At 44.4% G+C, this 27864-nt stretch overlaps 1 protein-coding gene across 2 annotated transcripts; it reads right to left on the bottom strand.

The window, feature by feature from the left end:
- Positions 1-252: 252 nt before the first annotated feature.
- Positions 253-27864, bottom strand: LOC124047859 (PHD finger protein 24-like). 2 transcript variants are annotated; one of them, XM_046368183.1, is made up of 9 exons: positions 27490-27864; positions 19740-20164; positions 17789-17974; positions 8531-8609; positions 5595-5797; positions 3061-3227; positions 1638-1670; positions 635-715; positions 253-547 (listed from the first exon to the last, which is right to left on the bottom strand). In XM_046368183.1, exons 2-9 carry the CDS (start codon positions 20160-20162, stop codon positions 451-453), a joined length of 1269 nt encoding a protein of 422 aa, XP_046224139.1. In that variant the 5' UTR covers positions 20163-20164; positions 27490-27864; the 3' UTR covers positions 253-450. The 2 variants fall into 2 exon arrangements, with proteins under 2 accessions (XP_046224139.1, XP_046224140.1); XM_046368184.1 differs by lacking the exon at positions 1638-1670.

Raw genomic sequence — 27864 nt, 5'->3', positions numbered from 1 at the left:
TGTCAGTGGGTCGTTGATCGGTGGGTCGTTGATCGGTGGTGTCAGTGGGTCGTTGATCGGTGGTGTCAGTGGGTCGCTGATCGGTGGTGTCAGTGGGGTCGGTGGTGTCAGTGGGTCGTTGATCGGTGGTGTCAGTGGGTCGTTGATCGGTGGTGTCAGTGGGGTCGGTGGTGTCAGTGGGTCGTTGATCGGTGGTGTCAGTGGGTCGTTGATCGGTGGTGTCAGTGGGTCGTTGATCGGTGGTTGTCAGTGGGGCGTTGATCGGTGGTTGTCAGTGGGGCGTTGATCGGTGGTTGTCAGTGGGTTGTTGATCGGTGGTGTGAAGCAGGAGATCTGTTGATGGCTTGTTCTGTCTAGTCTCTTAGTGGTGCAGTATTCCTCTATTTGCTCAGGTTTGTCCCCTATAGTGCCATGGTATATGCTCTCCCAGGCAGGGTGAGGTCTCGTGGGCTATAGTGGTAGGCGGATGTGCATGGCCAAGCTGTTGGGCCGTGCAGCCAGGATGTAGATGGCACTCTCCCTCAGGAAGTCTTCCCAGCTTACTGGTCTGGTGATGGGAACAGAGAGGTTAGGAAGCCAACTCCCTAAACTGAGCCTTGCTTACTGCAAACACACAATTATATTTAGTACATACCTGTTGTCATCTTTCTGACTGCTTCTCTCACTGCTGGAGCTGGCTGGACTGCTCTCAGATATGGGGCCAACGTGGCTAATACTGCCTCAGGAAACACACACGACAGAAATATTGTATCACTACACACTACAATTGGTGGCATTGAGTTTCCAACATGTCTGCCAAGGACAAGACACCCTTTTCTTTCAAAAAGTATTTTGTTTCAGCTGTGAAGAGGTCAGGTGCAAATATAGTGCGAAACCACATTCCCACTGAAAATGTCTCAGTGGGTTACTGAGACCAAACGGCTCTCTTCCAGGCCACAGCCAAACTCATGAATTATTAAAGATAGAGAAAGGTTTAAGGTCTGCTTTGTGAACCTCTATGAAAGCTTAATACTTGAACACTTGGTTACATCCTCAATCTTCTCGCACTCTCTGGCTTAATATTATGTTTACATTATACATTCTCCGGCTTAAAATGATGTCTATCATATACTATAAATAAGTAAGCTCTATGCAAAAGCTGTAAAAAAAATGTTAAATTTTTTTTAAAAGATTTTTAAAAAGAAAACAGCAGCTTCTGACCTAAGAGGTGAATTAGAATGCATTCTCAGTTGTGGGCGTAGACCCTCTCACGTCAACAACTGTGTCCTCAAAGCTGACGAGTGAAGCCTACTAGAGCTTCTCACAGAAAAACAAAAGCCTATCTTTTGATCTTTCTAATGAGAGGACTGAATCGATCTTATCTAACCAACAGGGAATCATCATGGGAAGGACTCTTGGAGTATGGGCTAGACATCTCAATTGTTCTTTCAACTTTATAGCTACCACCTGTATTGTTTGATCTGTGATTTCATTATTCCTCAGGTGGACTTTATCCTGGCCTTGGTGGGTGGGGGAGTGAAATGATGGGTGGAATGTCAAAAGGGAATAGGTTGTGTGAGATGACTTGTGGATTGAGGACTTGGATGTGCCGAAGAGAAGAAAGATACGTCGAACCCATGCCATGCTGTGTCACTTACCCACAATTCACAGGAGAACACAATCCAAAGAGTCTGTGAAGGATGGAATGGCATTACATGACATATAACAATGAAGGAGGGTAACACAGGGTAGTGTATGCATGCACACACTTATTGTGAATTAATTGGTATCAGAGAGAAGGTCTAGATCACAGTGAGACCAACACTGAGATGAAGAAAGGTGAGTTATAGAAATAAAGCTAGCTTAGGTAAATTATTTCATCCAGCCCAGAGCAGCCCTGAACAGGGCCAGCTCTACAAGGTAGCAAAGCCGGGCCTGGTTATGTCATAAGGTACCACCATTACCTTGTTAAGGAAGCTCATCGGATCCCAGGGTGGGGTTTCTTTCCTCACAGGGGGAAAAAAAAGTTGTTCATTTTTGCAGACAGCTAATAATAACCTAGCTAGTAGATACTAGCTTTGTTACGTTTTGGTAGCGACAGGCTGAATAATTACAGGTGGTTGGCTAAGCGTTTATCAGCATAGACATCCAAAAATGGCTGGGCACTGCCAAGAGCACAATTTTAAAGAGGACCATGTCGAGAGCGATCCCAAGCTCACTGATGAGCCTGCGGCAGGCCCGACCACTGAGATGGAGAAGAGCCAGAGCCTATCACCAGCAGCACAATGGTAACATCACAACAAGCACCTGTACCTCTGTTACCCCAGTCAATAGCAACTGACAACCTGTTGCATCTAACCAAAACTGAACCGGTGGAGTTTAATGTGGCTCGAACATTCTTGCAAAGTGAAATGGCAACCACAGCCAAGCAACAACAAAATGGAGCCCACTGAGTGTTCTTCAAAGACAGGATGGGCATTTGTCAGCAATGCAGACTGTGCTGTTGGCACTGAAATATGATTAAAAGTTGAGGCATCTACAGCAATGTGAGAAAATTCAGATGAAACCCCAGCAGTCAGCTTTAGTTCACAGCTCTCACAGGCACAGTCAATTTGCAGCATCTCACACCATGAAAAAAACTAATATTAGTTCTTCGTTTGTAGAGCAGGGTTCCCCAACTGGCGGCCTGCAATTTTCATAGATTTAAATGTTTTATTGTTGGACATAAAAGACTGAAAACACCAGTAAAATCAGCTCCAAGGGAGCTTCGGAAATCTGTTCCCACGTATTCCCACGCATAATAGAGATTGTATACAAATTTAAGCAAGGTTTTAAAGTATTATGTTTTAGTACAAAATTATATCCGTTTGGGCTTCTTGCAGTCAATTTGCAGTCTACAAAATATTTGTAATTATTATCATCCCACAGCTGAATTTAGTTGATGTTCCCTGTTGTAGAGTATGAGGCGGATAGAAATGGGTCACATTGAGTAGGAGCGCCTGACTGCGAGTCTGTGACAGACATTGAATGAACTATTCAACCTCATCTCCATGAGCTCAGTCTCACCAGCGTTATGCTCACCTCACGTTGCAGGACTGGGACTCTTTGCTGAACTTCTGAAACCAGGACTGCTGGGCCCAGCGGGTCTCTGCTCCCGTGACCACACCATCTTTATCCAGGTCCAAACCCACGAACACTGACCGCACGTGGTCTCTCTCCTTAGCGCTCAACAGACGCACCAATGAGTTCTGGGAACAAGGCAGTGTTAATTTTGGCTCTCTTTTTTTAGATTTAGTCCAGTCTCATGAAAACAGTGGGTCATTTTAGTCAATTAAATGCCCTTTCATTTTAATCACATTTTTATTGCCTCATTAACCTATAGTTAACATAATCAGTGACCATGTACACAAACATACATAGCCTTGTCCTACCAACATATTTTAATGCATAAAATAACATAACATCCTACCCAACAGCAGAAATATGACAAACATAAACTCAGCAAAAAAATACATTTCCTTTTTTAAGGACCCTCTTCAAAAGATAAGTCGTAAAAATCTAAATAACTTCACAGATCTTCATTGTAAAGGGTTTAAACACTGTTTCACATGCTTGTTCAATGAATCAAAACAATTAAAGAAAATGCACCTGTGGAACGGTCGTTAAGACTCTAACAGCTTACAGACTATAGGTAATTAAGATCACAGGTATGAAAACTTTGGACACTGAGGGGGCCTTTCTACAGACTCTGAAAAACACCAAAAGAAAGATGCCCAGGGTCCCTGCTCAACTGCGTGGAGGTGCCTTATGCATGCTGCAAGGGGGCATGAGGACTGCAGATGTGGCCAGGGCAATAAATTGCAATGTCCGTACTGTGAGATGCCTAAGACAGTGCTACAGGGAGCCGGAGCGGAGCCTGTATGCCCACACTCCCTGGAGCGGAGCCTGTATGCCCACACTCCCTGGAGCGGAGCCTGTATGCCCACACTCCCTGGAGCGGAGCCTGTATGCCCACACTCCCTGGAGCGGAGCCTGTATGCCCACACTCCCTGGAGCGGAGCCTGTATGCCCACACTCCCTGGAGCGGAGCCTGTATGCCCACACTCCCTGGAGCGGAGCCTGTATGCCCACACTCCCTGGAGCGGAGCCTGTATGCCCACACTCCCTGGAGCGGAGCCTGTATGCCCACACTCCCTGGAGCAGCCTCCCACACTCCCTGGAGCGGAGCCTGTATGCCCACACTCCCTGGAGCGGAGCCTGTATGCCCACACTCCCTGGAGCGGAGCCTGTATGCCCACACTCCCTGGAGCGGAGCCTGTATGCCCACACTCCCTGGAGCGGAGCCTGTATGCCCACACTCCCTGGAGCGGAGCCTGTATGCCCACACTCCCTGGAGCGGAGCCTGTATCCCTGGAGCCCTGTATGCCCACACTCCCTGGAGCGGAGCCTGTATGCCCACACTCCCTGGAGCGGAGCCTGTATGCCCACACTCCCTGGAGCGGAGCCTGTATGCCCACACTCCCTGGAGCGGAGCCTGTATGCCCACACTCCCTGGAGCGGAGCCTGTATGCCCACACTCCCTGGAGCGGAGCCTGTATGCCCACACTCCCTGGAGCGTAGCCTGTATGCCCACACTCCCTGGAGCAGAGCCGGAGCGGAGCCTGTATGCCCACACTCCCTGGAGCAGAGCCAGAGCGGAGCCTGTCTGTCCACACTCCCTGGAGCGGAGCCTGTATGCCCACACTCCCTGGAGCAGAGCCGGAGCGGAGCCTGTCTGCCCACACTCCCTGGAGCAGAGCTGGAGCGGAGCCTGTATGCCCACACTCCCTGGAGCAGAGCCAGAGCGGAGCCTGTCTGTCCACACTCCCTGGAGCGGAGCCTGTCTGCCCACACTCCCTGTAGCAGAGCCGGAGCGGAGCCTGTCTGCCCACACTCCCTGGAGCAGAGCCGGAACAGAGCCTGTCTGTCCACACTCCCTGGAGCAGAGCCTGTCTGCCCACACTCCCTGGAGCAGAGCCGGAGCGGAGCCTGTCTGTCCACACTCCCTGGAGCGGATTCTGTCTGCCCACACTCCCTGGAGCAGAGCCGGAGCGGAGCCTGTCTGTCCAGACTCCCTGGAGCAGAGCCTGTCTGCCCACACTCCCTGGAGTGGAGCCGGAGTGGAGCCTGTATGCCCACACTCCCTGGAGCGGAGCCTGTATGCCCACACTCCCTGGAGCAGAGCCAGAGCCTGTATGCCGCCACACACCACTTTCTCCCCTGCAGCTCACCAGCTGATGCAGGCTGTGTGCCAGGTGTGGCATGTACATCCCGTTACTGAACAGAACTGCACTGCGCTTCTAATATTTATTGTGCTTATCACTGAAAAGCTCTCAATCTCTCAAAAACTATTTTCCAGTCCACTTAGATATGATTTTGTCTCGTCTCGTTTTAGACATCTGAAATTAAAATAATGTTTTTTTTAGTTATAGTTTCTGGGTCAATTTAGACAGTTATGGTATTGTCAATTGCCACTGAAAAATAGGTGTTTGAGTCACTATTTCTGTTGACCAAATGAACACTGGAACATGGGAATCTGGAGTATGTGAGTGTGTGTGTTTGATGGGTTTTGGTACCTCTGTGCGGAACTTCCTGAGCACTCCCAGGGACTCATGGTATAGGAAGTCAGACCACTCAATCTGGCCCCTCTTCTCTGAGTCCAGGGCAGCGAACTGAGCCAGTACCTCCTCTTCCTGCTCATCAGACAGGTCCTTCTCAAACAGTTGCTTGGACACAAAGTGGCGGTACTGCAGCAGCTCATCTGACACCAGGCACGACTCTACACAGCAAGAGCAAATGAAAGAAAATGAATCTCCACAAGCAGTGATCCAAAATACAATTAGTTTATGATTCATTTTACGAAGGTGAAATGCCTCTTGTTGATTTCCCTTCACAAAGTAGGAAACAAAAGGCTGTAATAGTGTGCAGTTTTATAGCTACCTGTAAACAGATAATTGCTAACAAATACATACAGTGGGGAGAACATGTATTTGATACACTGCTGATTTTGCAGCTTTTCCTACTTACAAAGCATGTAGAGCTCTGTCATTTTTATCATAGGTACACTTCAACTGTGAGAGATGGAATCTAAAAATAAAAAAAATCCAGAAAAATCACACTGTATGATTTTTAAGTAATTAATTTGCATTTTATTGCATGAGTATTTGATACATCAGAAAAGCAAAACTTAATATTTGGTAAAGAAACCTTTTTGGGGGGGGGGGATTTTACCCCTTTTTCTCCCCAATTTCGTGGTTTCCAATTGTTTTAGTAGCATCTTATCTCGCCTCATCGCTACAACTCGGGAGAGACAAAGGTTGAACGTCATGCGTCCTCCGATACACAACCCAACCAAGCCGCACTGCTTCTCAACACAGCGCGCATCCAAACCGGAAGCCAGCCGCACCAATGTGTCCCTAACCCGGACGACGCTAGGGATATTGTGCGTCGCCCCACAGACCTCCAGGTCACGACCGGTTACGACAGAGCCTGGGCGCGAACCCAGAGTCTCTGATGGCACAGCTAGCGCTGCAGTACAGCGCCCTTAACCACTGCGCCACCCGAGAGTCCCCTGTACAGAAACCTTTGTTTGCAATTACAGAGATCATACGTTTCCTGTAGTTCTTGACCAGGTTTACACACACTGCAGCAGGGATTTTGGCCCACTCCTCCATACAGACCTTCTCCAGATCCTTCAGGTTTCGGGGCTGTTGCTGGGCAATACGGACTTTCAGCTCCCTCCAAAAGATTTTCTATTGGGTTCAGGTCTGGAGACGGGCTAGGCCACACCTTGAGATGCCACTCCTTAGCTGCCCTGGCTGTGTGTTTCGTGTCATGGTCATGCTGGAAGACCCAGCCACGACCCATCTTCAATGCTCTTACTGAGGGAAGGAAGTTGTTGGCCAAGATCTCGCGATACATGGCCCCATCCATCCTCTCCTGAATACGGTGCAGTCGTCCTGTCCCCTTTGCAGAAAAGCATCCCCAAAGAATGATGTTTCCACCTCCATGCTTCACGGTTGGGATGGTGTTCTTGGGGTTGTACTCATCCTTCTTCTTCCTCCAAACACGGCGAGTGGAGTTTACACCAAAAAGCTCTATTTTTGTCTCATCAGACCACATGACCTTCTCCCATTCCTCCTCCTGATCATCCAGATGGTCATTTGCAAACTTCAGACGGGCCTAGACATGCGCTGGCTTGAGCAGGGGGACCTTGCGTGTGCTGCAGGATTTTAATCCATGACGGCGTAGTGTGTTACTAATGGTTTTCTTTGAGATTGTGGTCCCAGCTCTCTTCAGTTCATTGACCAGGTCCTGCCGAGTAGTTCTGGGCTGATCCCTCACCTTTCTCATGATCATTGATGCCCCACGAGGTGAGATCTTGCATGGAGCCCCAGACGGAGGGTGATTGACCGTCATCTTGAACTTCTTCCATTTTCTAATATTTGTGCCAACAGTTGTTGCCTTCTCACCAAGCTGCTTGCCTGTTGTCCTGTAGCCCATCCCAGCCTTGTGCAGGTCTACACTTTTATCCCTGATGTCCTTACACAGCTCCCTGGTCTTGGCCATTGTGGAGAGGTGTGAGTCTGTTGATTGAGTGTGTGGACAGGTGTCTTTTATACAGGTAATGAGTTCAAACAGGTGCAGTTAATACAGGTAATGAGTGGAGAACAGGAGGGCTTCTTAAAGAAAAACTAACATGTCTGTGAGAGCTGGAATTCTTACTGGTTGGTAGGTGATCAAATACTTATGTCATGCAATAAAATGCAAATTAATTACTTAAAAATCATACAATGTGATTTTCTGGATTTTTGTTTTAGATTCCGTCTTCCACAGTTGAAGTGTATCTAATATTTTAAAAAGTACAGACCTCTACACGCTTTGTAAGTAGGAAAACCTGCAAAATCGGCAGTGTATCAAGTACTTGTTCTCGCCACTGTACATCAACAGGTACAGATTCCTGTATAGAGAAATGTTTTAGTTATAGGCATGTGCGCATTACAAAAACAGAGAGCTTTTGTCACCTTTCTGTACTCAATGCACTCATTGTTTGTTTCAGAGATACTTGAAGAGCTGTATGAGAATCAAATCAAATTTATTTATATAGCCCTTCTTACATCAGCTGATATCTCAAAGTGCTGTACAGAAACCCAGCCTACAACCCCAAAAAGCAAGCAATGCAGGTGTAGAAGCACAGTGGCTAGGAAAAACTCCCTAGAAAGGCCAAAACCTAGGAAGAAACCTAGAGGGAACCAGGCTATGAGGGGTGGCCAGTCCTCTTCTGGCTGTGCCGGGTGGAGATTATAACAGAACATGGCCAATATGTTCAAATGTACATAAATGACCAGCATGGTCAAATAATAATAATCACATAAGAACAGTCCTGTATGCATGTACTGATCTATTAATCTGTCAACTGTGCTGTACCAAATAAAACATACTTGTCCCGGCTTATGGAGATCTGTCAGCTATGAAATGTATTGTTCTCTAGAGCTGCAGCAGTATGACTGACCAGGGATGATCTTGCACTGCTTGAAGGTTTCCATTAGGCTGTACATCTCCTCTTCAGTCAGAAGCAGGTTCACATTGTCCTGTGGGAGGGAAAGGTCACGGTTAAATGGGGAGAGATCTGATACAAACTGGCATCTGAAGTCAAGTCAAGTAGAAGGTACTGGAAAGCAGCACAAAGTTAGCTTGGGCGGGATACCGTATACTGAGGTATTTGGAAATAGCCTCAGGATGTTTTTTTCAATACCATCAATACATTTTTATTTATTATTGCTTATTTAAGTAAATACCTCCAGTCAACTTGTGCAAGGTCTTTTTTGGCAAAAACGACACATGGCCATCATATTTCTAATGTTTAACATAGAAATAATGTAGCCAGCTACATTTCCTAATGTTTTGTTTTAAAGTTCATCTTGCATTTCACCAGAGAAAAGTAGGCTACACCACAAAAAGTAGGTAACTGGAGCAAAAATGTGTCTGATGCCAAGTAAAAGTTTAAATAAGAAGCATTTGTGTTTACAAAATGCAGCAAGATATCTTAGGGATTGAAAACTATAATAAGGGTTACATGGAGAAAATTGGACATCTCTGAAATGAAAATGTCCCTCCCTTGACCAAAATATATATATATATGACCTAAACCCTCCCTAAAAGTTGACCCTCCCCTATACCCAAGATAGTAATTAAAACAAAGCTCATTCTAAAAGTGTAATCAAACAATTACATGACCCTCCCATGGACTAGATTTTTTTTTTTTTACTAAAACCCTCCTCTTGATTGAAATTGAAAAAGCATGACCCTTCACCCTCCAATTTTACTCCAGGTACTTATTCTGTAAATTTCGATCCATTCCTTACGGGTTTTATCTTTTTTCATTGTGAAAAACAAATATCATAATTTTGTGTTAACGCTTCCCCTAAGTTTAACTTGCTAGTTAACTAAGCAAGTGGTTGAATTAATGAGGAGATGGGGCATCATATAGTGTTCGCTTTCTGCTGTGTTTGAGAAGTCTGTACAGCTGCTATGATTTCCTTGCATTTTTTCTCCTGTCTGTTCTTGTGCCTCTGCCCCCCCCCCTCTTCTCCGAGCATAGCAGGCAGGGCATGTACACATGCTGCTCTAAATTCGGTAGCTCCTACCTATATGTATAAAACTTTGACCTTTGCAATTCACTCATATTTGCTTGCGCTCGTTAGAATATTTAGCTAGCATGGAAATTCTCTATTACTTCTGCAAATTTGGTAATAGACACCCAATGGGATTTTGTGAGTTGTTTTTGGTGCCCCATTGTATACTAAGCCAGTAATACCATACATTCCAGGATGAGAGAAGGACGGTATGACGATATGAAAATCTGGATACCGCCCAGCCCTAGCAAAAAGTGTGACCCACTGCATGCGCTGTAGTGGCGTGTATCATAATTATTTGAAGTGTTCTGTAGTAGATTATATGTTGTGTGCCCTTATGGATTAATATGCAGTGTGTCTGAATGCATTAAGTTCAGCATGTGTCATACATGTTCCAGAAAGCCTTGGTGTGCTTATTATGCAGTTTCTCTGAAGCTATTATTATCAAGTATGTCAAGTGCATGCGCTGTTGTAAAATGGCTGCTAGATGGTTTTATAGTATTGCTTCTTAGAACCTGTCCTGAAATTAACAACCACGGTAATAGGAAAATATAAGCCTAGCAGCCATTTTACTACACTCCAGAAAGGTGATGAGTCTGAATGTGCACCATATGTCTACCTGATTCTGTCTACCATGCTGTTCACGCTAAAAAGAGGGAGCAGTTCAGGTCGAACACATTAAAACTTAAATTAAGTTAATTATCTGCAGGTGTGTGGTGGATGCGGAGACCCTCAACCCTGATGAGCAGGTTGAGAGGAGGCAGTTGGAGGACAGAAGGTAATAATTGGGTTGGATAATTGGCCATGATGGGTGAAATCTCTGGGTCACCCAGGGTTATGAGATCACATGAATATCAAACCAATTTGATTTCCAGTAGCGTCACCCACCAAAATATATTTAGATTAAAGCTTTACGCACTACTATGGAGCTTGAAAACAGGATATGGAGTCCAGTGCTCTTTGGGCTTTCACTAGCCCCTTTAAGGAATCAAATAAACAGTAGCTTCAGGAAAGATGGGAGTAGTGCAGTGGTTCCTTCAAACATTCAACCTCCAGCTGCGTACCCCCTCTAGCACCAGGGTCATCTGTACCCCCTCTAGCACCAGGGTCATCTGTACCCCCTCTAGCACCAGGGTCAGCTGTACCCCCTCTAGCACCAGGGTCAGCTGTACCCCTCTAGCACCAGGGTCATCTGTACCCCCTCTAGCACCAGGGTCAGCTGTACCCCCTCTAGCACCAGGGTCAGCTGTACCCCCTCTAGCACCAGGGTCAGCTGTACCCCCTCTAGCACCAGGGTCAGCTGTACCCCCTCTAGCACCAGGGTCATCTGTACCCCCTCTAGCACCAGGGTCATCTGTACCCCCTCTAGCACCAGGGTCAGCTGTACCCCCTCTAGCACCAGGGTCAGCTGTACCCCCTCTAGCACCAGGGTCAGCGCACTCTCAAATGTTTTTTTGCCATCATTGTATTAAACATAAGAATGAGTGTCACTTCACACGAGGCAGTTTGTGACAAAGAGCTCTTATAGGACCATCTTACATATAAAACCATATTTGTTCATCATAAATTCTGAATAACAGGTTAATGAGAAGGGTGTGCATGAAAGGATGGACATAACTGCAATGTTGGGTTGTATTAGAGAGAGTCTCATTCTTAAATCATTTCCCACACAGTCTGCCTGTATTTAGTTTTCATGCAAGTGAGGGCCAAGAATCCACTCATATGTACGTGGTTGCAAAGGGCATCAGTGTCTTAACAGCACGATTTGCCAATGCAGAACGCAGCCCAATCCAGAAATGCAATTTTCACAGAACTGCTTGTTGCAATTGTTCAGATATCTGTAAGTGGACTGGAGGTATGGCATGAAAGGGATAACGAATCCAGTTTGTGTCACCCGTTTCGGGAAAGTACCTGCGTAATTGCGTACCCAACTCACTCAGGTGCTTCGCTATATCACATTTTATATTGTCCGTAAGCTTGAGTTAATTTGCACACAAAAAAATCCTACAATGCTGGAAAGACCTGTGTGTTGTCCTTGTTAATGCAGACAGAGAAGAGCTACAACTTCTTAAATCAGCCTCAGTTTTGTCCCGCACATTGAATACAGTTGCGGAGAGTCCCTGTAATACTAGATTCAGATCATGCAGTGAGAATTTTAAATCTTTTTAAAAATGTATCACCCAGATAGGCCTGTCATCTCATCATCATGGAAGTGGTCAGACAAGTGAAAATTATGGTCAGTAAAAATGTTTTTAAAAAGTGTCAATACTTTGCCCCCCCCCCCTACTTTGCCCCTTGATAAACAGCACACAATTTAGAGGCCTTGTTTGAACAAAGTTAACCATTTTCACTGTAGTGTCCAAAATGTCTTTCAAGCTGTCAGGCATTCCTTTGGCAGCAAGAGCCTCTCTGTGGATGCTGCAGTGTACCCAAGTGGTGTCGGGAGCAACTGCTTGAATGTGCGTTACCACTCCACTATGTCTCCCTGTCATGGTATCTATACAGATGGAGCAAAAGCCAACACATCTTGACCACTAAAGTTAATTTGATGTCACAAAGCTGTCCAGTACTTTAAAAATATCCTCTCCTGTTTTCCTGGTTTACAGTGGTTTGCAGAAGAGGATGTCTTCCTTAATTGACCCCCTATAAACATAAAGGACATATACCAGTAGCTGTGTCAGGCACGCCACGTCTGTTGACTCATCCAGCTGTAACGCGTAGAATTCATTGGCTTGTATGCGAAGCAGTAATTGTTTCAAAACATCTCCTGCCATGTCACTGATGTGTCATGAACCAGTGTTTGATGAAGGCCTAGGCCTTTTTATCCCCAGCCATATCTGCAGCAGCAGGAAGAATTAAGACCTCCACAATAGTATGGTGCTTGCCTGTCCTAGCCACTCGATAGCTCACCATATAAGATTCTTCTAGCCCCTTCTTAATAATGGTATCTGTTGCTTTAATAAGTCTTACTACTCAAAAGTCGTCTTAATTCTCGCTCAAAAAACTGATGTGGCTTATTTTTCAAATTGGCATGTTTTGTTTCTAAATATCTGTGCAAGAGTGAAGGTTTCATCGAGTTGTGAGATAGTACTTTTGCACATAACACACTATGGCTGAGGAAAGGTACTACTCCCAATGTAAGTGAACCCCAAATCAATGTAGTTCTCATCTTATTTGTGCCTTTGATGGTCTGTTGTTCGGTGATTTCCTGGGTACGGGTGCAGTAGCTCTTCGGCTGCATCAGATTCACAACTGTCAGTGTCCATGCTAGCTGGGCTAACAACAAATGTAGAATTACTGATGCTGGCATTGGATGTGCTCGTGGAAGCAGAACAACTTGTGTCGTCGACAGGTGCAGATGTAGTACTGCTGGTAGTAGCAGTACTACCAGTAGAGCTGGTCCATAGAGACACATACGTGGGCCTTATTTTATTTGAACCATTTATCAATTTGAGCAAACGGAATGAGCAGCAGCTACATTTGGCTACATACAGACTTTTAGTGTAATTCCCACTAGAGAGTAATGGTTAATGTGTTTGGATGTTAATTAAATGACTAGGCTACCTGTATTTGACATTTGGTTGTAATTTCGCTTAACACTAGATGGTTAAATTTTATTTATGGCAGTGAAACGAGGCTACTCAGGCAAGAAAAAAAACATCACCCAAATGTACAGCCATGTTGGAAAATATTAAAAATGTACTGTTTGAAAATGTGAAAGGCCAAAAATTGTATTTGTCATACCCCGACGGCATTGCACGTACCTCAGTTTGGGAAGACCTGCTTTAGAGAGTTTATTTATGACACGTATGCTAAGTAGTCCAAACTCTGCCTGACAGATATCATAACAGGGGGTGTCCGAACAGGAAAACGTCAGAAGAGCAGGGGATGAAGAGGTGGTGAATCAAATCTGGGGGCTGCTAAAGACAGCCTGCTGGGTAACATTAGTACTTTAGTATTTCTGAGGATTGTGTAAACACACTGCATTCAATACGAGTCAACAAATAATCCCATACTTGTGAGCGCATTGATTAGTCTGCATGGGGACGGAATTTCCTGGGCCTGGCAGTCTTCCATACTCACTCTCACTCAATATCCACCATGATCAAATCACCTCAGCACTGGGAGACTGCTGACTTCATGTTTGAAAGAGCAAAATCTGTTCTGTATCTGTACATAGTGGGATGTGTTGAACTTGGTGTATAATTAAAACACCACAACCCACTTTCTTGGCTACTGTATGTATGTGTATTCTCTGGCAGGTTTGTTAAACTATTGCTCAAGATCAGTTAATGGTGAAAATAATCCCATTTGAAATCCTCAGGGAGCTATAGTAAACATACACTATGCGAGAAAAAGTATGTGGACACCTGCTCATTGAACATCTTATTGCAAAATCATGGGCATTAATATGGAGTTGGTGCCCCCTTTGCTGCTATAACAGCCTCCATTCTTCTGGGAAGGCTTCCCACTAGATGTTTGAACATTGCTGCAGGGACTTGCTTCCATTCAGCCACAAGAGCATTAGGGAGGTCGGCACTGATGTTGGACGATTAGGCAATTCATCCCAAAGGTGTTCGATGGGGTTGAGGTCAGGGCTTTGTGCAGGCCAGTAATATTCTTCCACGCCAATCTCGACAAACCATTTCTGTATGGACCTAGCTTTGCGCATGTGGGCATTATCATGCTGAAACAGGAATGGCCTTCCCCAAACTGTTGCCACCAAGTTGGAAGAGCAGAATAGTCTAGAATGTCATTGAATGCTGTAGCATTAAGATTTCCCTTCACTGGAACAAAGAGACCAAGCACGAATCATGACAAACAGCCCCAGACCATTATTCCTCCTCCACCAAATTTTATAGTTGGCACTATGCATTCGGGCAGGTAGCACTCTCCTGGCATCCACCATACCCAGATTCGTCCGTCGGACTGCCAGATGGTGAAGTGTGATTCATCACTCCAGAACGTGGTTTCCCCTGCTCCAGAGTCCAATGACCACTCCAGCCGACGCTTGGCATGCTGATCTTAGGCTTGTGTGCTGCTGCTCGGCCATAGAAACACATGTCATGAAGCTCCCAACAAACAGTTATTGTGTGGATGTTGATCCAGAGGCAGTTTGGAACTCGGTAGTGAGTGTTGCAACCGAGGACAGATGATTTTTAAACGCTTCAGCACTCAGCAGTCCCATTCTGTGAGATTGTATGGCCTACCACTTCGTGGCTGAGCTGTTGTTGCTCCTAGATGTTTCCACTTCACAAGAACAGCACTTACTGTTGACCGGGGCAGCTCTAGCAGGAAGAAATTTGACAAACTTACTTTTTTCAAAAGGTGACATCCTATGACTGTGCCACATTGAAATTCACAGAGCTCTTCAGTACTGAAGAATCCTACCGAAGGTAGCTCCCCTTCCCGTTCGGGTGGCGCTCGTAGTCACCGGCCTACTAGCTGCCACTGATTTTTTTCCTCCCCCTCCTTGTCTGTTTATTGGTTACACCGGTTGTTAATTTGGATATTAGTTGGGCTTTATTAGCCAGCCGGCCCGCCTGCTCTTTGTGCGGGATTGTTCTATGTGTACTTGTCATGCACGCATGTATGTCACGGCTGTTTCTTGTACATGAGCTGTTTTTTGGATACAGTTTAGTTCCCCTGTGGTTTGGGGTATTTGTGTTGAGTGGCGTCTGCTTTTTCACCTGGTCGGTGTATTAAAGACGTGCCTACTCTGAACTCTCTGTCTCCTGCGTCTGACTCCTTCCTCCACTACATCCCGGACATTACAAGTATGGCCATTCTACTACCAATGTGTGTCTATGGAGATTGCATGGCTGTGTGCTCAATTGTATACACGTCATAAATGAGTGTGGCTGAATCCACTAATTTGAAGGTGTGTCCACCTACTTTTGTATATATAGTACAACAACAGTAATAAATTGGATGACCTGCCCTAGATATTTCTGATGATATTGTCATCTCCCGAGTAACACATTTTTTTCCAAACAAATTTAAATAGGTTATTATATCATGAGCACTTTGGGGATTTGTGCACCGAATCAAATTATAACATATTAAAAGTAATTCCTTTTATGTTACAAAGACCCTTAAGCAATAATAATAAAATGTAGGGACAATGTTGCTGTGACTTTCTGGTCCCCTTGACAGTGGAAAAGTCTAGTCAGAAGTGACAGCAGCATGAGCTCTAACCACTTCAGTCAAAGCCCCAAGCCTGTGGATGAGAAGAGAGGTGATAATGGCACAACACCAAAGCTGTGAAATTAAAATGTCAAATGGGGACACAGCTAGACATTTTGGATGACTGTACTAGGCGATAAAATAAATAGTATTTGTTTCTGCAGCGTTGACGGAGGTTCTTTGGCTGTCCCCATTGGTTCCACTCTTTGGGGTTCCATGTAGAACCCTTTGTGGAAAAGGTTCTACCTGGAACCAAAAAGGGTTCTTCAAAGGGTTCTCCTATGAGGACAGCCAAAAACCACTTTTAGCTTCTAGATAGCACATTGAGTGTAGAGCTGAAATCTTCTGAGATTAAAAGGTGTCTTTTTCTCACTGTCACCCTTTTCTACTATCACTCTTCATCTCTTCACTTTCTCCTTCTCCCCCAAACTAAATGCCTGCTCTTCAAACGATCACTGCCCGCACCTGCCCGCCCATCCAGCATCACTATTCTGGACGGCTCTGACTTAGAATATGTGGATAAATATAAATACCTAGGTGTCTGGTTAGACTGTAAACTCTCCTTCCAGACTCACATTAAGCATCTCCAATCCAAAATTAAATCTAGAATTGGCTTCCTACTTCGCAACAAAGCATCCTTCACTCATGCTGCCAAGCATACCCTTGTAAAACTGACCATCCTACCGATCCTCGACTTTAGTAATGTCATTTACAAAATAGCCTCCAACACTCTACTCAACAAATTGGATGCAGTCTATCACAGTGCCATCCGTTTTGTCACCAAAGCCCCATATACTACCCATCACTGCGACCTGTACGCTCTCGTTGGCTGGCCCTCGCTTCACTCTCGTTGCCAAACCCACTTTCTCCAGGTCATCTATAAGTCTCTGCTAGGTAAAGCCCCGCCTTATCTCAGCTCACTGGTCACTATAGCAGCACCCACTCATAGCACGCGCTCCAGCAGGTATATCTCACTGGTCACCCCCAAAGCCAATTCATCCTTTGGCCGCCTTTCCTTCCAGTTCTCTGCTGCCAATGACTGGAACGAACTGCAAAAATCACTGAAGCTGGAGACTCATATCTCCCTCACTAGTTTTAAGCACCAGCTGTTAGAGCAGCTCACAGATCACTGCACATAGCCAATCTGTAAACAGCCCATCCAACTACCTCGTCACCATACTGTATTCATTTATTTATCTTGCTCCTTTGCACCCCAGTATCTCTACTTGCACAGTCATCTTCTGCACATCTACCATTCCAGTGTTTAATTGCTATATTGTAATTACTTTTAATTTATTGCCTTAACTCCCTTATCTTACCTCATTTGCACTCACTGTATATAGACTTGTTTTTCTTTTTTTCTACTGTATTATTGACTGTATGTTTTGTTTATTCCATGTGTAACTGTGTTGTTGTGCATGTCAAACTGCTATGCTTTATCTTGGCCAAGTCTCAGTTGCAAATGAGAACTTGTCCTCAACTAGCCTACCTGGTTAAATAAAGGTGAAATAAAATTTTAAAAAATATAAAAAACACTGATCTTGGGCCAGATAGGAAAAAGTCAATTGGCAGAATTGTGCTGCATAGTATTTGGGTACATGGTGTGTTCAGGTTCATAAAGTGTGTGCTGTTAGTGGTCAGAGCGTTGGGCCAGTAACCGAAAGGTTGCTGGTTCAAATACAACGAGCTGAAAAGGTGAAAAATATGTTTGTGCCCTTGAGCAAGGCACTTAACCTAAATTTGTACTGCTATGGCTGCCCTGTAAAACAACATGTCACATCACCAATCCGGTTTATGTGACAATAAAACTATTTTCTTCTTATTTTTTAACAGTAGCAGGTATGACTCAAGGTTAAAAAAAATAGAGATACAAAAAATGTAAAACAACTTTGTGGAGCGTGGTTGGTCCATGTGAATAGCCAATGGGAGGTTCAGATTGAGTGACTCACGCAGTAGTAGCAGCTCCAGCCTGTCGAAGTGTGTGCTGTCTCCCTCATCTCCTGCAGGAGTTCGGTGCGCAGGTAGCCCAACTCCCTCAGACAGCCGTCATGGAAGACTCGTGTGCAGGTCCTGCAGGGGAACAGGTCGTTGGCCGTCCACACCTCACACACCTCACACATCTCATCATTGACCGGCTGGAGGAAAAGACAATTAAGGTCACTAGGTTAAAGGGCATACTCAAATCATAAAACTCATTGGGGTTTGATGCCTACGTAGGAGGACTGCGAGTTCTATTTCAAATAAACTAGGTGAAAGATGCATCCATAGGTCTGTGAAATTCACTCACACACAGACTCTCAGACAGAGCAGCTTTGAATCTGATGGCACCATGATGAAGTCTAGCGGTCCACTCCTTGAAGTTAAAGTCTTGACTGGGTATTGGCTTGATTAAACAGTGAATACAAATAATTATGCCATTGTCTGCTGATTATGTCACATAGTCAAATATTTTTATTTATGTTTGGATTCAAAGCTTAGACAGCAATGATTTCTTTCGTAGTAATTTAATACATTTGGAGTGACATTCTAGCAGTATCGGGTTTAGTCTCCTCTGATTTCAGGTCTGTCCCTCAGGACTGTATTTACAGGAGGTACACACTTGACTGTCAACACAGTGACAATGATTATAGTGGGAAGTTTGACTAAAGCACAGTAAGTTATTATTATTAGAATAATAAGTTAGATTCAATTCACTGTCTGTGTACTTACCTTTTTACCATAGATTTTATCCTATCATGGTCCTCTGGACTGACCTTGTCAAACCTGGTCCTTGACAGGTGACCATAGCCAGAAGGAACCATACCTCCTCCGTGCTCAATACTCAAACCTATTAATTATATCCCACAGACAGTGTGGTCTACACTCATCACATTATGAAACAGATGCAACTCAACAGTAGTTTCCAACTAGCTTGTCTTCTCATTATGTGGGAGGATTCTTATTATTCTGAAGAGGCTGATCGGAAAGGAGAAATGACTATTGGTTCTACCCAACCAGGAAGGAGGCTGAAACTGCTTTCCAATATCACAATTATAGCAGATTTGTTTTGTAATTCATTGATGACTCATTTTTTTTTTACTCTTATGCCAAGTATCCTACAGCTCCAAATATAAACAGTGTAATTTAGGTCTGATCTGTAAGTGCTATAGTAATATATGCCATTCATTTTGTTGCTGCTATGGCCATCCGTTTCAGTCAGATGTTAATGTTTTATCTTTTCCTCTCCAGTCTGACCCTGGAGCTCGTATTATTGTAGCATATCATTGTTAATTGCTGCAAGTAGTCCACTCTCTATTCAATTTGGTATATCTGATGAGCACCATTAGTGATAGAAAGCATAACAATCCTCTCTAAGACTCCTATTATAACAATGTGCTCTTCCCAATAGCCCCAACCGGCTGATTGGTCATCTGGTACACTCCTGAACCCCGCCCCCATCCCTGACCACATCAGGATCCCAATTAGTTAGTTATGGTGAGGCAGGGCCAAGGACTCCTCTCTGAGACAGCCCGAGTACCCGCCCACACCACAGCACGCGCGCTCTATGAAGAGCACTTAGACAAAAATTATATAATGGCGTGGAAATAGCTGGTGTGTTTAATCATAGTCATATGCACGGGATAGACATGGTATACACCGTCCAACAAAATGCTTCCTTCCTCATCTATAAATGCTTATTTCACCTATGGTAGAAAATGATAAGACTCACCATACTTAACAGTTGTTTAGGTCTCTTTTCAGTCAGAACATCAACTCAACTGGAATGCATGGGAGATAATACGGTTGCCATGGTAATTCCTTTAAAATCTCACACTCATCTTTAAAATTCCAAGATCCGGGGATTTAAAGAACAAAGTGTGGATTTAGTCAAAGTAAACCCTTTATTGTAGAATACCCTACCTGCTCTCTCTGTCCCAGTGCTATTTCAACAGGCTGGTCATCATTGGCATCTCTCTTGGGACGTACAAATGCAGGTGGGATGAGCTGATGGCCGGTCTTGTCCAGATCCTCAGGTTCCACCCCCTTCCCATCCCGTAACCTATTCCAGGCCTCCTGGTTGACCTTACACTCGTCCCTGGTGGGAGCCGGACCTGGAGCAGCAGCTTGCTGGGAGGTCCCCGAGGGTCCCACTTTGCCGTCTGCCTCCCCGTGCTCCCCCTCCTCCTTTGGATTTGGTAGTGGCAAGGATTCAGCCATCCCCTCTCCAGATCTTTCCCCCTGGTTTGTTGTGGTTGGAGGGCGTTCCTTCATGCCCTGCTGAAAGGCAGAGACGACCGAGGTGCATTTCTGCACCTGCTGCTTCTTAGACATGAGCACTCCCATTACTATAGATAGAGAGGGGGGGGGGGATGAGAGAGGTGTTCATTACTGGGTGCATGGCATAAATATCGGTTGAGCGATATGGTTAATTAGACTTGCCATTTTATCAAGAGTTACTATAAAACTGATATACTGAACAACTTTGTGTGGTGTTTGTGTGCTTGCATTACATGCCTTGCTCTTAATAGTTCCATTCTCAGGCCTAGTGACATATGATCCATCACCAGATTGATGAGCAGAAGCGGTTGAGCTCAATCACATCCCACTGGGCACAGATGTCAATTCAACATCTATTCCACTTGGTTCAAACATAATTTCATTGAAATAGAAACACGTAGAAACAACGTTGATTCAACCAGTAAGTGCACAGGGGGATGAAATGGAGCAGTAAACATAAACCAACAAATGAAATGGATGGGAATCGTAGAACAAAACCCAGTAATCTCCAGACAACAAACACAACACATGTAACTAACTACTTGTGCTCATTCCGCTCGGTTTATAAGTGACCATGAAGTCCATTATTGAAAATGGGGCAGTTGGATTCAAGTTGATTACACGGTACTTAGAGGACACATGTTGTGATCTGAAATCCAATCCCATTCATCCAGAGTACAACAGGAGTCCTTCCGTGACTCTGTCCTTCTGTGACTCTGTCCTCTCCTGTCATTCTCCAGTTGAAGGGCTTTAGGCTTCAGTTCTTAGGGCTTTTGGTGTACTATTCCCTCCTGCTCAATGACAGGATTTGGAGGACACTCTCTCCTCACACCCATAGCCCTTTACTGATACAGCCTCCTTCTGTGGACCTCCACTAACTAGCAGCTCAGACAGACAGAGACAGATTGTGAACACAAGCTCATCAAAGTCCTCTAAGTGACAGGAGGCGATAATTATGCTGGTGTAATTAACCTCACCCAGTGATGTGTCCTTCCTCCCTTAGCTCAGAGTGTTGAGGTGATGGGGGACGGGTGATACAGAGACGCAGTGATGAGACTTAGGAGCCAGGATGTGTCTGCGGAGTGGTCTGTCTGTGTGCTGTCTCATATTAGATGGTATTGAAATCAGGAGTAATGGCAAGGTCCAGGGTGGTCATCTTTGTTGAATCTACTCAAAATGTACTGAGGAAACATATGATTTGTCACGTGCACAGGATATAACAGGTGTAAAACAGTACAGCGAAAATGCTTACTTGCAAGCTCTTTCCCAACAATGCAGTATTAAATATCAATGGAAAGAGGAAATCATTTCAAATGTTAGCTAGTGTAAAAGGTGTTTCCAGACACTAGAACTAAGTTATATGAAAGTGAAGAGCTTGCACTGTGAATAAGGAGAGGAAAGACCATGCAGAGGATCATATAAAAACATGAGCAGGTTCAAAATAATAATAATCTCCTTTGCTCATGTCAGATATCTTCTATGATGGGAAGTCTGACTGTATCTGGGAATTGGAGCTCACATATTGCTGCAAGACTCATGGCACCCGGTTGTGGGAAGAGTCTATAGAGCTCACAGGGCATCTGAGGGAAACCACAGGGAGGCTATCGCTGGCTGACCAGACCTGGCACACACACACTACCATCCTGACTACAGGGCCTGGCACTCCCTGATAGATCTAATAAATAATCCGCCTCTCATTACTAAACATCTTCCCCTGGAGCTGGAACTGCTCATAGAGAGACTGAGCAGTGTAGCAGTCCTCACCGTTTTGAGGTTAAAGGGGCAGTGCAATTGTAAACATGATTTTCCGTTGTTTTTTTTATTATATTTCCAAATAACACTGAAATTGTGAAGATTACATAAATTGCCCTTTGTGTGAGCCGTTTGGAGAAGAAAAAGAAAACAGAATTTCAGCCTTTTCAGGAAGGATGGAATGTTTGGCCCACATGATGTCACAATGTGATCTGATCATAATAGACCAATGACTGTTCATCTGGGTAAGGGCTTGGGCTCTAGAACATCCTATCAGCCAATCAAGGCTGTGTGTAACGTGTACACTGGGAGTCGGGAAGCAAGTACAGGGAGTGAATTTAATAATAAATAGACGAATATGGACAAAATAAGAAACATGCGCAGCGTACAGACATAAACACAGAGTCAATAACGCCTAGGAAAAGAACCAAAGGGAGCAGATACAGGGAAGGTAATCAGGCAGGTGATTGAGTCCAGGTGAGTGATGAGGCGCGTAACGATGGTGACAGGTGTACATAATAATGAGCAGCCTGACGACCTTGAGCGCCAGAGAGGGAGTATACGTGACAGTACCCTGTCCCTGACGCACAGCTCCAGCCGTCAACGCGGGGTACGATCCCGGAGACCAGGAGCGAGTCGATAGATTCTGCTGAGGCCTGACAAACCGGATGAGGCATGGAGAACCTGTCGCGCAAGCTGAGGTATGGGAGCCTGAGCTAGCTGAAGGCATCCTCGGTAGACATGGGAACGGACGCTTGATGGCGAAACCGGGTCTTGTAAACCTGATGAGCCAGCTGAGGCATGGAAGCCTGATGAGCCAGCTGAGGCATCCCCGATTTCTCTGGTACCTGGACCCGACATTACCTACACTAACAAAAATAATAATAACGCAAAACACTCCCCGATGCTCTCCTTTGGTGAGGCGTTATACTGTAACATGTTCACTGGGAGTCGGGAAGCAAGTATAGGGGGTGAATCATTTAATAAATACATCGACCAAACCAAGACACACGGGTAGCATACAGACATGAAACAATAATGCCTAAGGAAAGAACCAAAGGGAGTGACATAGAGAAGGTAATCAAGCAGGTGATTGAGTCCATGTGAGTCTGATGAGGCGCAGGTGTGCATAACGATGGTGGCAGGTGTGCGTAATAATAAGTAAACTGGCAACAATGAGCACCAGAGTGGGCGAGCTGGAGTAGACGTGACAATGTCTGTAAATATCATCCCATTTGTTTCCTAATGCCTGCACGACCACTGAGCATTTCAAGGGCCAAAACAGGCTCAGGGAAATAAATTATTAAACAGTGGTTTAGACATAGTGATTACTTAAATAAATAACAAAGACTGAATGGGGGTTTTAACTTATTTATTTTTCTTGTGGAGGCAAGTTGAAGCTGACAAGTTGGTCAGTGCTTTGTACCATAAAGGGAATTGAGAAATATTCCACTGGTTGTCTAGCAGGTCTGCTAAACCAAAGCTTTTGCCAAGTAACTGTCACAAAATAATATACTTCCCCTCACACTTGGCTGCTGTTTTAGTAAGAATGTTTTACACGAATCTTACCTCATGAGACACTCAGAATGTGTAGCCTATGATCCAGAATTTACTCCAGTGAAAGCGACATTTATTTACAAAAGGGGATAAAGACTCAATATGTCTAAGATGGCAACAACCTTTATCTTTTGGCCCACATACTACAACTCAGGCTAAATCCAGAGAAATATGTAGGGGATGAGTGCTGTGGTTCTGTCAGGCTGGCTTCTCACTCGTTTCCTACAGGAGCAGCTGGGTCAGACCACTCTGAATGATTTAAATGCCCCTGGATACTTTTTGGGGGTGGGGGTGGATGGAGCGGAAAACATGGCCACTCCTTGGGGCCGGACCTGACATACATGCACGGCAGAGAGAGAATCCCAGTCTGAATGAGCTGCACTGCGACAGCCGGAATATTCTTCCACTAGGTCTTGAGATATGGGTTTCATTCTAGGCCCTTTTATTGGCACTTGTATCTTTCATATTTTTCTGTTTAACAAGACCCGTAATACCTATGAAGAACTGGGTATTACTGTAATAAAGCAAGAAAAACGATTGTGCAGTGTTTTTGGCAGAGCAACAGCATAGTGAATTTGCTTAAGCTAAAAGAGGAGCACTTTCACATGCAGTGACCATCTCTGAATGTAATTTTGTGAATGAGTGGTCAACACACACTGTTAGATGTCTTACACTACTACTTACTCAATGTGTGGATCCAAGTGTGGATTGTTTTCTACAGAAACTTCTGAATCCGTTTGATTAGCTTGTTAATTTGAACTAAGACCTCAAACTGTGTTTGCGCTCTGTAGAAGCAAGGCACCCAATGGTGGTGAACAAGATGGATGACGCTCACTGCACCGTCTTGGTGTAGTTAAATATTGATAATTTTGGAGGAAGATAAGAGCACCATGGTGCTCTTTAAATCCCTCTGATCTAGCGCTCACTCCCAGTAATCCTATATGTAGGCTGTCTACACTCCACTGGTCAGACATGATCTATCAGAACGAGACCATGTCTGGCACTGCCAGGTAGCTCTGATGGGAGTTCTTGGGTGTTATATAGAATCTAGTTTTGTCCCGCAGAGACATTTTTGGCAAAGACAGAGCATATGCCAAACAGGAAATGAATCGTGGATTGGAATTAGAATGGGTTGAATCCTGTGAGCCGTATATCAGGGGCAGATCAGGACACCTTGGTTCTCCATTAGTATTCAGTCTGACACCTCTTCTGCACAGGTCTCTAAACACGTTTTATGTGCCTAAAGTCATACCGTATGACAAAAATAAATCATGACATCTGTGATGGAAACAGGAAGGGTCGGTACAGTTTTATAATTGTCGAAAGACAATTTATTCGTTTGACACAGTGGGATCTTTTTGTGCCAGTAAAATTATTTATGCGACAAATTGAAGTGGAAACGATTTCTTGCTCAATTTTTTGATAGAATAACTACCATGTAAAGGCAAAGTTGCGGTCATCCCACTAGGCACAGACATCAATTCAACATAATTTCATTAAAATGGTGTGGAAACAAAGTTGACTCAACCAGTGTGTGCCCACTACAATTTGAAAAAGCATGCAGTTTATTAGGCTACAGATGAAAGTTAGAATGAACTTCACAGGGTGGTGAAAGTGTATGGTGATGAGCTTGATGCTCCTTCACAAATAAATATCTAGGGTCATAATTTGTATGCAATGACATCATGTGTCTCTGTGTGTGTGTGTCCTCACAGTCCCTGCCATTCCATGAGATGTTGTTTAATCCGTTATTTAATAAAGGTCATTTTGCTATTAGCTTGAGTAATTGGAGATGGGAGTGAACTTATGCCTTGAGAGCATGCGCAAAAACCTGATTGGGTAAGTTTGCCCTTTATTGCAATAGTTTGTGACAAAACCATCAATAGATTGCATTTTCCAATGGAAACATTGAATTTGTTTTTTTTTTGGTACATGAGAACTTATCAAGAGTGGTTTTTATGTGCACTGTCGTCACACACAGCCTTTTATTTGCAACAAGTCAGGTCGATGGAAACAAACCTCTGCTGGGAAAAATGAGATCTTTTCCCCCCCATGCAGATTTTATATAATATTTGCATGAAAATCTGTCGCAAATTGGATGGAAACCTAGCTACTGTGGAATGTCATCCAAGTTTAGCGCCTACATGATTTTTTTCCCCTTCCTGCATTATACAAACTGGTGGATTTAAAAGATTAGTTCAATGAATCCATTTTCACAGTAAGGCTTGAGGTTCTAGGTCTGACTAGAGTTGTGACATGTTTCTCTTCACAGGTCCATTCTGGGAATGTGCTGATTAGAATCCCAACCAGTCCTCCTTTTCATGCTGGGATCATTGGGGGGGAGGGGGGGAGGCACAAAGCGTTCATGGGAATGAATCCTATTTAGCCAAAGATCTCATCCACGGACCCACAGAGCAAAGACCTGGAACTAATTACACTAACAAGTTCGCCAATGAGCAGAATGGTTTACAAAACGTACACAAACAACCACACACACTGGTAAGCATACACAAAAATGGCAGAGACAACATTTTTTTTTGGAAACACAGACCATCACGCAGAAGCTGTATAATCACATCTGTGTGAGGCACACTGCCATAGTTCTCTGTGCATGTAGAGAATGACTGAGACCAAATCTCCTTGCCCTGCTGGGACTCCTCATCTCTGGTACACCGAGAACACCTCTTCTCTTCTCTGTCCTAGAACCCAACAAAGACACCCAGCGGGCTGACAACTGTTTGGTTGGTCCCAAAAACGAATTCTGTTTGTGTGCTGTCCATGGTGCACAGACAGAGGCGCCTGGAAGTAGAGGAATTTAAATCTAAATGCATCCTTAGAGAGCAGCTCCTAAGTTGGCATTGACAGGCTGCCAGGCAAGCAGAACGGCTGTGCCAGTCAATACACTGAGGCTGAGAGAAGAGGACAATGGTCACTGTGAGAACGGCAGAGGAACATGCACAAGCTGCAGGGATCTGTCGCAGGCTGTTGAGCATGACTCAGTCCAGGGATCCAGAACTCCCTAGGTACAGGACCTGTGTTGACCCCAGGATTACCACAGGATGGGACATACTACCTGGGGTAGTATTGAACTCTTTTGCTCTGTTCTGCTCTGTTGCAGGTAGCCTACATAGTGGGACATGATTCAGCCTTTGGTCTTGAGGAATAGCAGGATGTTATTTCCCCCCTCCCACACGACTAACTCCTTTTCCTGCCACCATTAATTGAAGTGAGCCATCCTACACTGCCCAAAGAGAGGTTATGATGCACAAAATGATCAAACGTGGCTAGGATCTACCCCCCAGCTGAGTGCCGACCTAAATCGGCTGCGAAACGTGCTGTATTCCAGCTAGTATAAGTGGAATGATTCCAAATATTTTTCAAATTAACTGTCAGTATGCCAACTTTCCATACAAACAATGCAGTCAATCAACAGCCATACAGTAGCTGAAATCAGTTGATGATAGGACTTAATGCAACAAGTACTGATATTTTATCATAACACTCAGTTTTCCTAGAAAACAAACATTTATGGTCTGTTTACATATATTTTAGAGGCTATTTATATTGGTATAAAACCAGTTTAATGTATTTATAACCATATGACAATATTTTAGGTTGACAGTATATTACACAATCTCTGATATACATCAGATGCCTTACTTTCAAGTTCCTGCATAAGAAAAAGCAAGAATTGCATCACCTATGCCACAACTACCATTAATTCAAATTAGACTGGTTTGGATTTCTCCCTGACCACAATGGCTGCCATTTTCATATCATTTTTTAAATTGGGGCCATAGCCACTCTAGTAATTGAATAGGACATCTGTGGTTTCACCCCTATAGCACACACATAGCGTTGCGAAGGCCTTGCTGACACCAGGTCACTATATCCAGCCTATGAATGTTTAGTTTAAAAACACGGCCATCAATCATTGGCAGATGAAGAAAATGCTATAGCCTAGCTCCTGCAAATCACCGAGAAGCCTTTTCGTCATGCATTAAATTAAATGCAACTCTGAAATGTGTTATGCAACAATTTTGCTTTTGGTCTGTATGTCATATTGAAAATAAATGGAATTTACCTGAGATAAAATCGGACAACTCTCCACCGCGATTTGGGACTTTTTTTCCTTGTGTCTCACGAACAGCTACCCAGCATTGCAAGGCTTCGATTGAATGAAAAGTACGCGTTTAGCCTACTCAAAATAGCCTGGATTTCACAAATATATACTGCAAATGTGACACGAATTACCTATCCGTGATAAGAGTGACAAGAGTCCGTCAAAACGCTGAAGTGGACAGCTCCAGTGCTGAAATATTTTTCTTGACACTTGCACGTGTGGAGAGCGACAGTGCAGCTCCGCCAAGAGGAACGCGCCCTTGAAAATGCAGCCGTACGCACAGCACAGTTACAGCCAGAATAAATAACCATGGAGCAAGTGCTATGCACTAATCAC

This window comes from Oncorhynchus gorbuscha, linkage group LG11 (genome assembly GCF_021184085.1).
Source record: "Oncorhynchus gorbuscha isolate QuinsamMale2020 ecotype Even-year linkage group LG11, OgorEven_v1.0, whole genome shotgun sequence".
Classification (NCBI taxonomy): domain Eukaryota; kingdom Metazoa; phylum Chordata; class Actinopteri; order Salmoniformes; family Salmonidae; genus Oncorhynchus; species Oncorhynchus gorbuscha.
The sequence above is the reverse complement of the archived record's forward strand: the minus strand, read 5'-3'. Positions and strand labels throughout refer to the sequence as shown.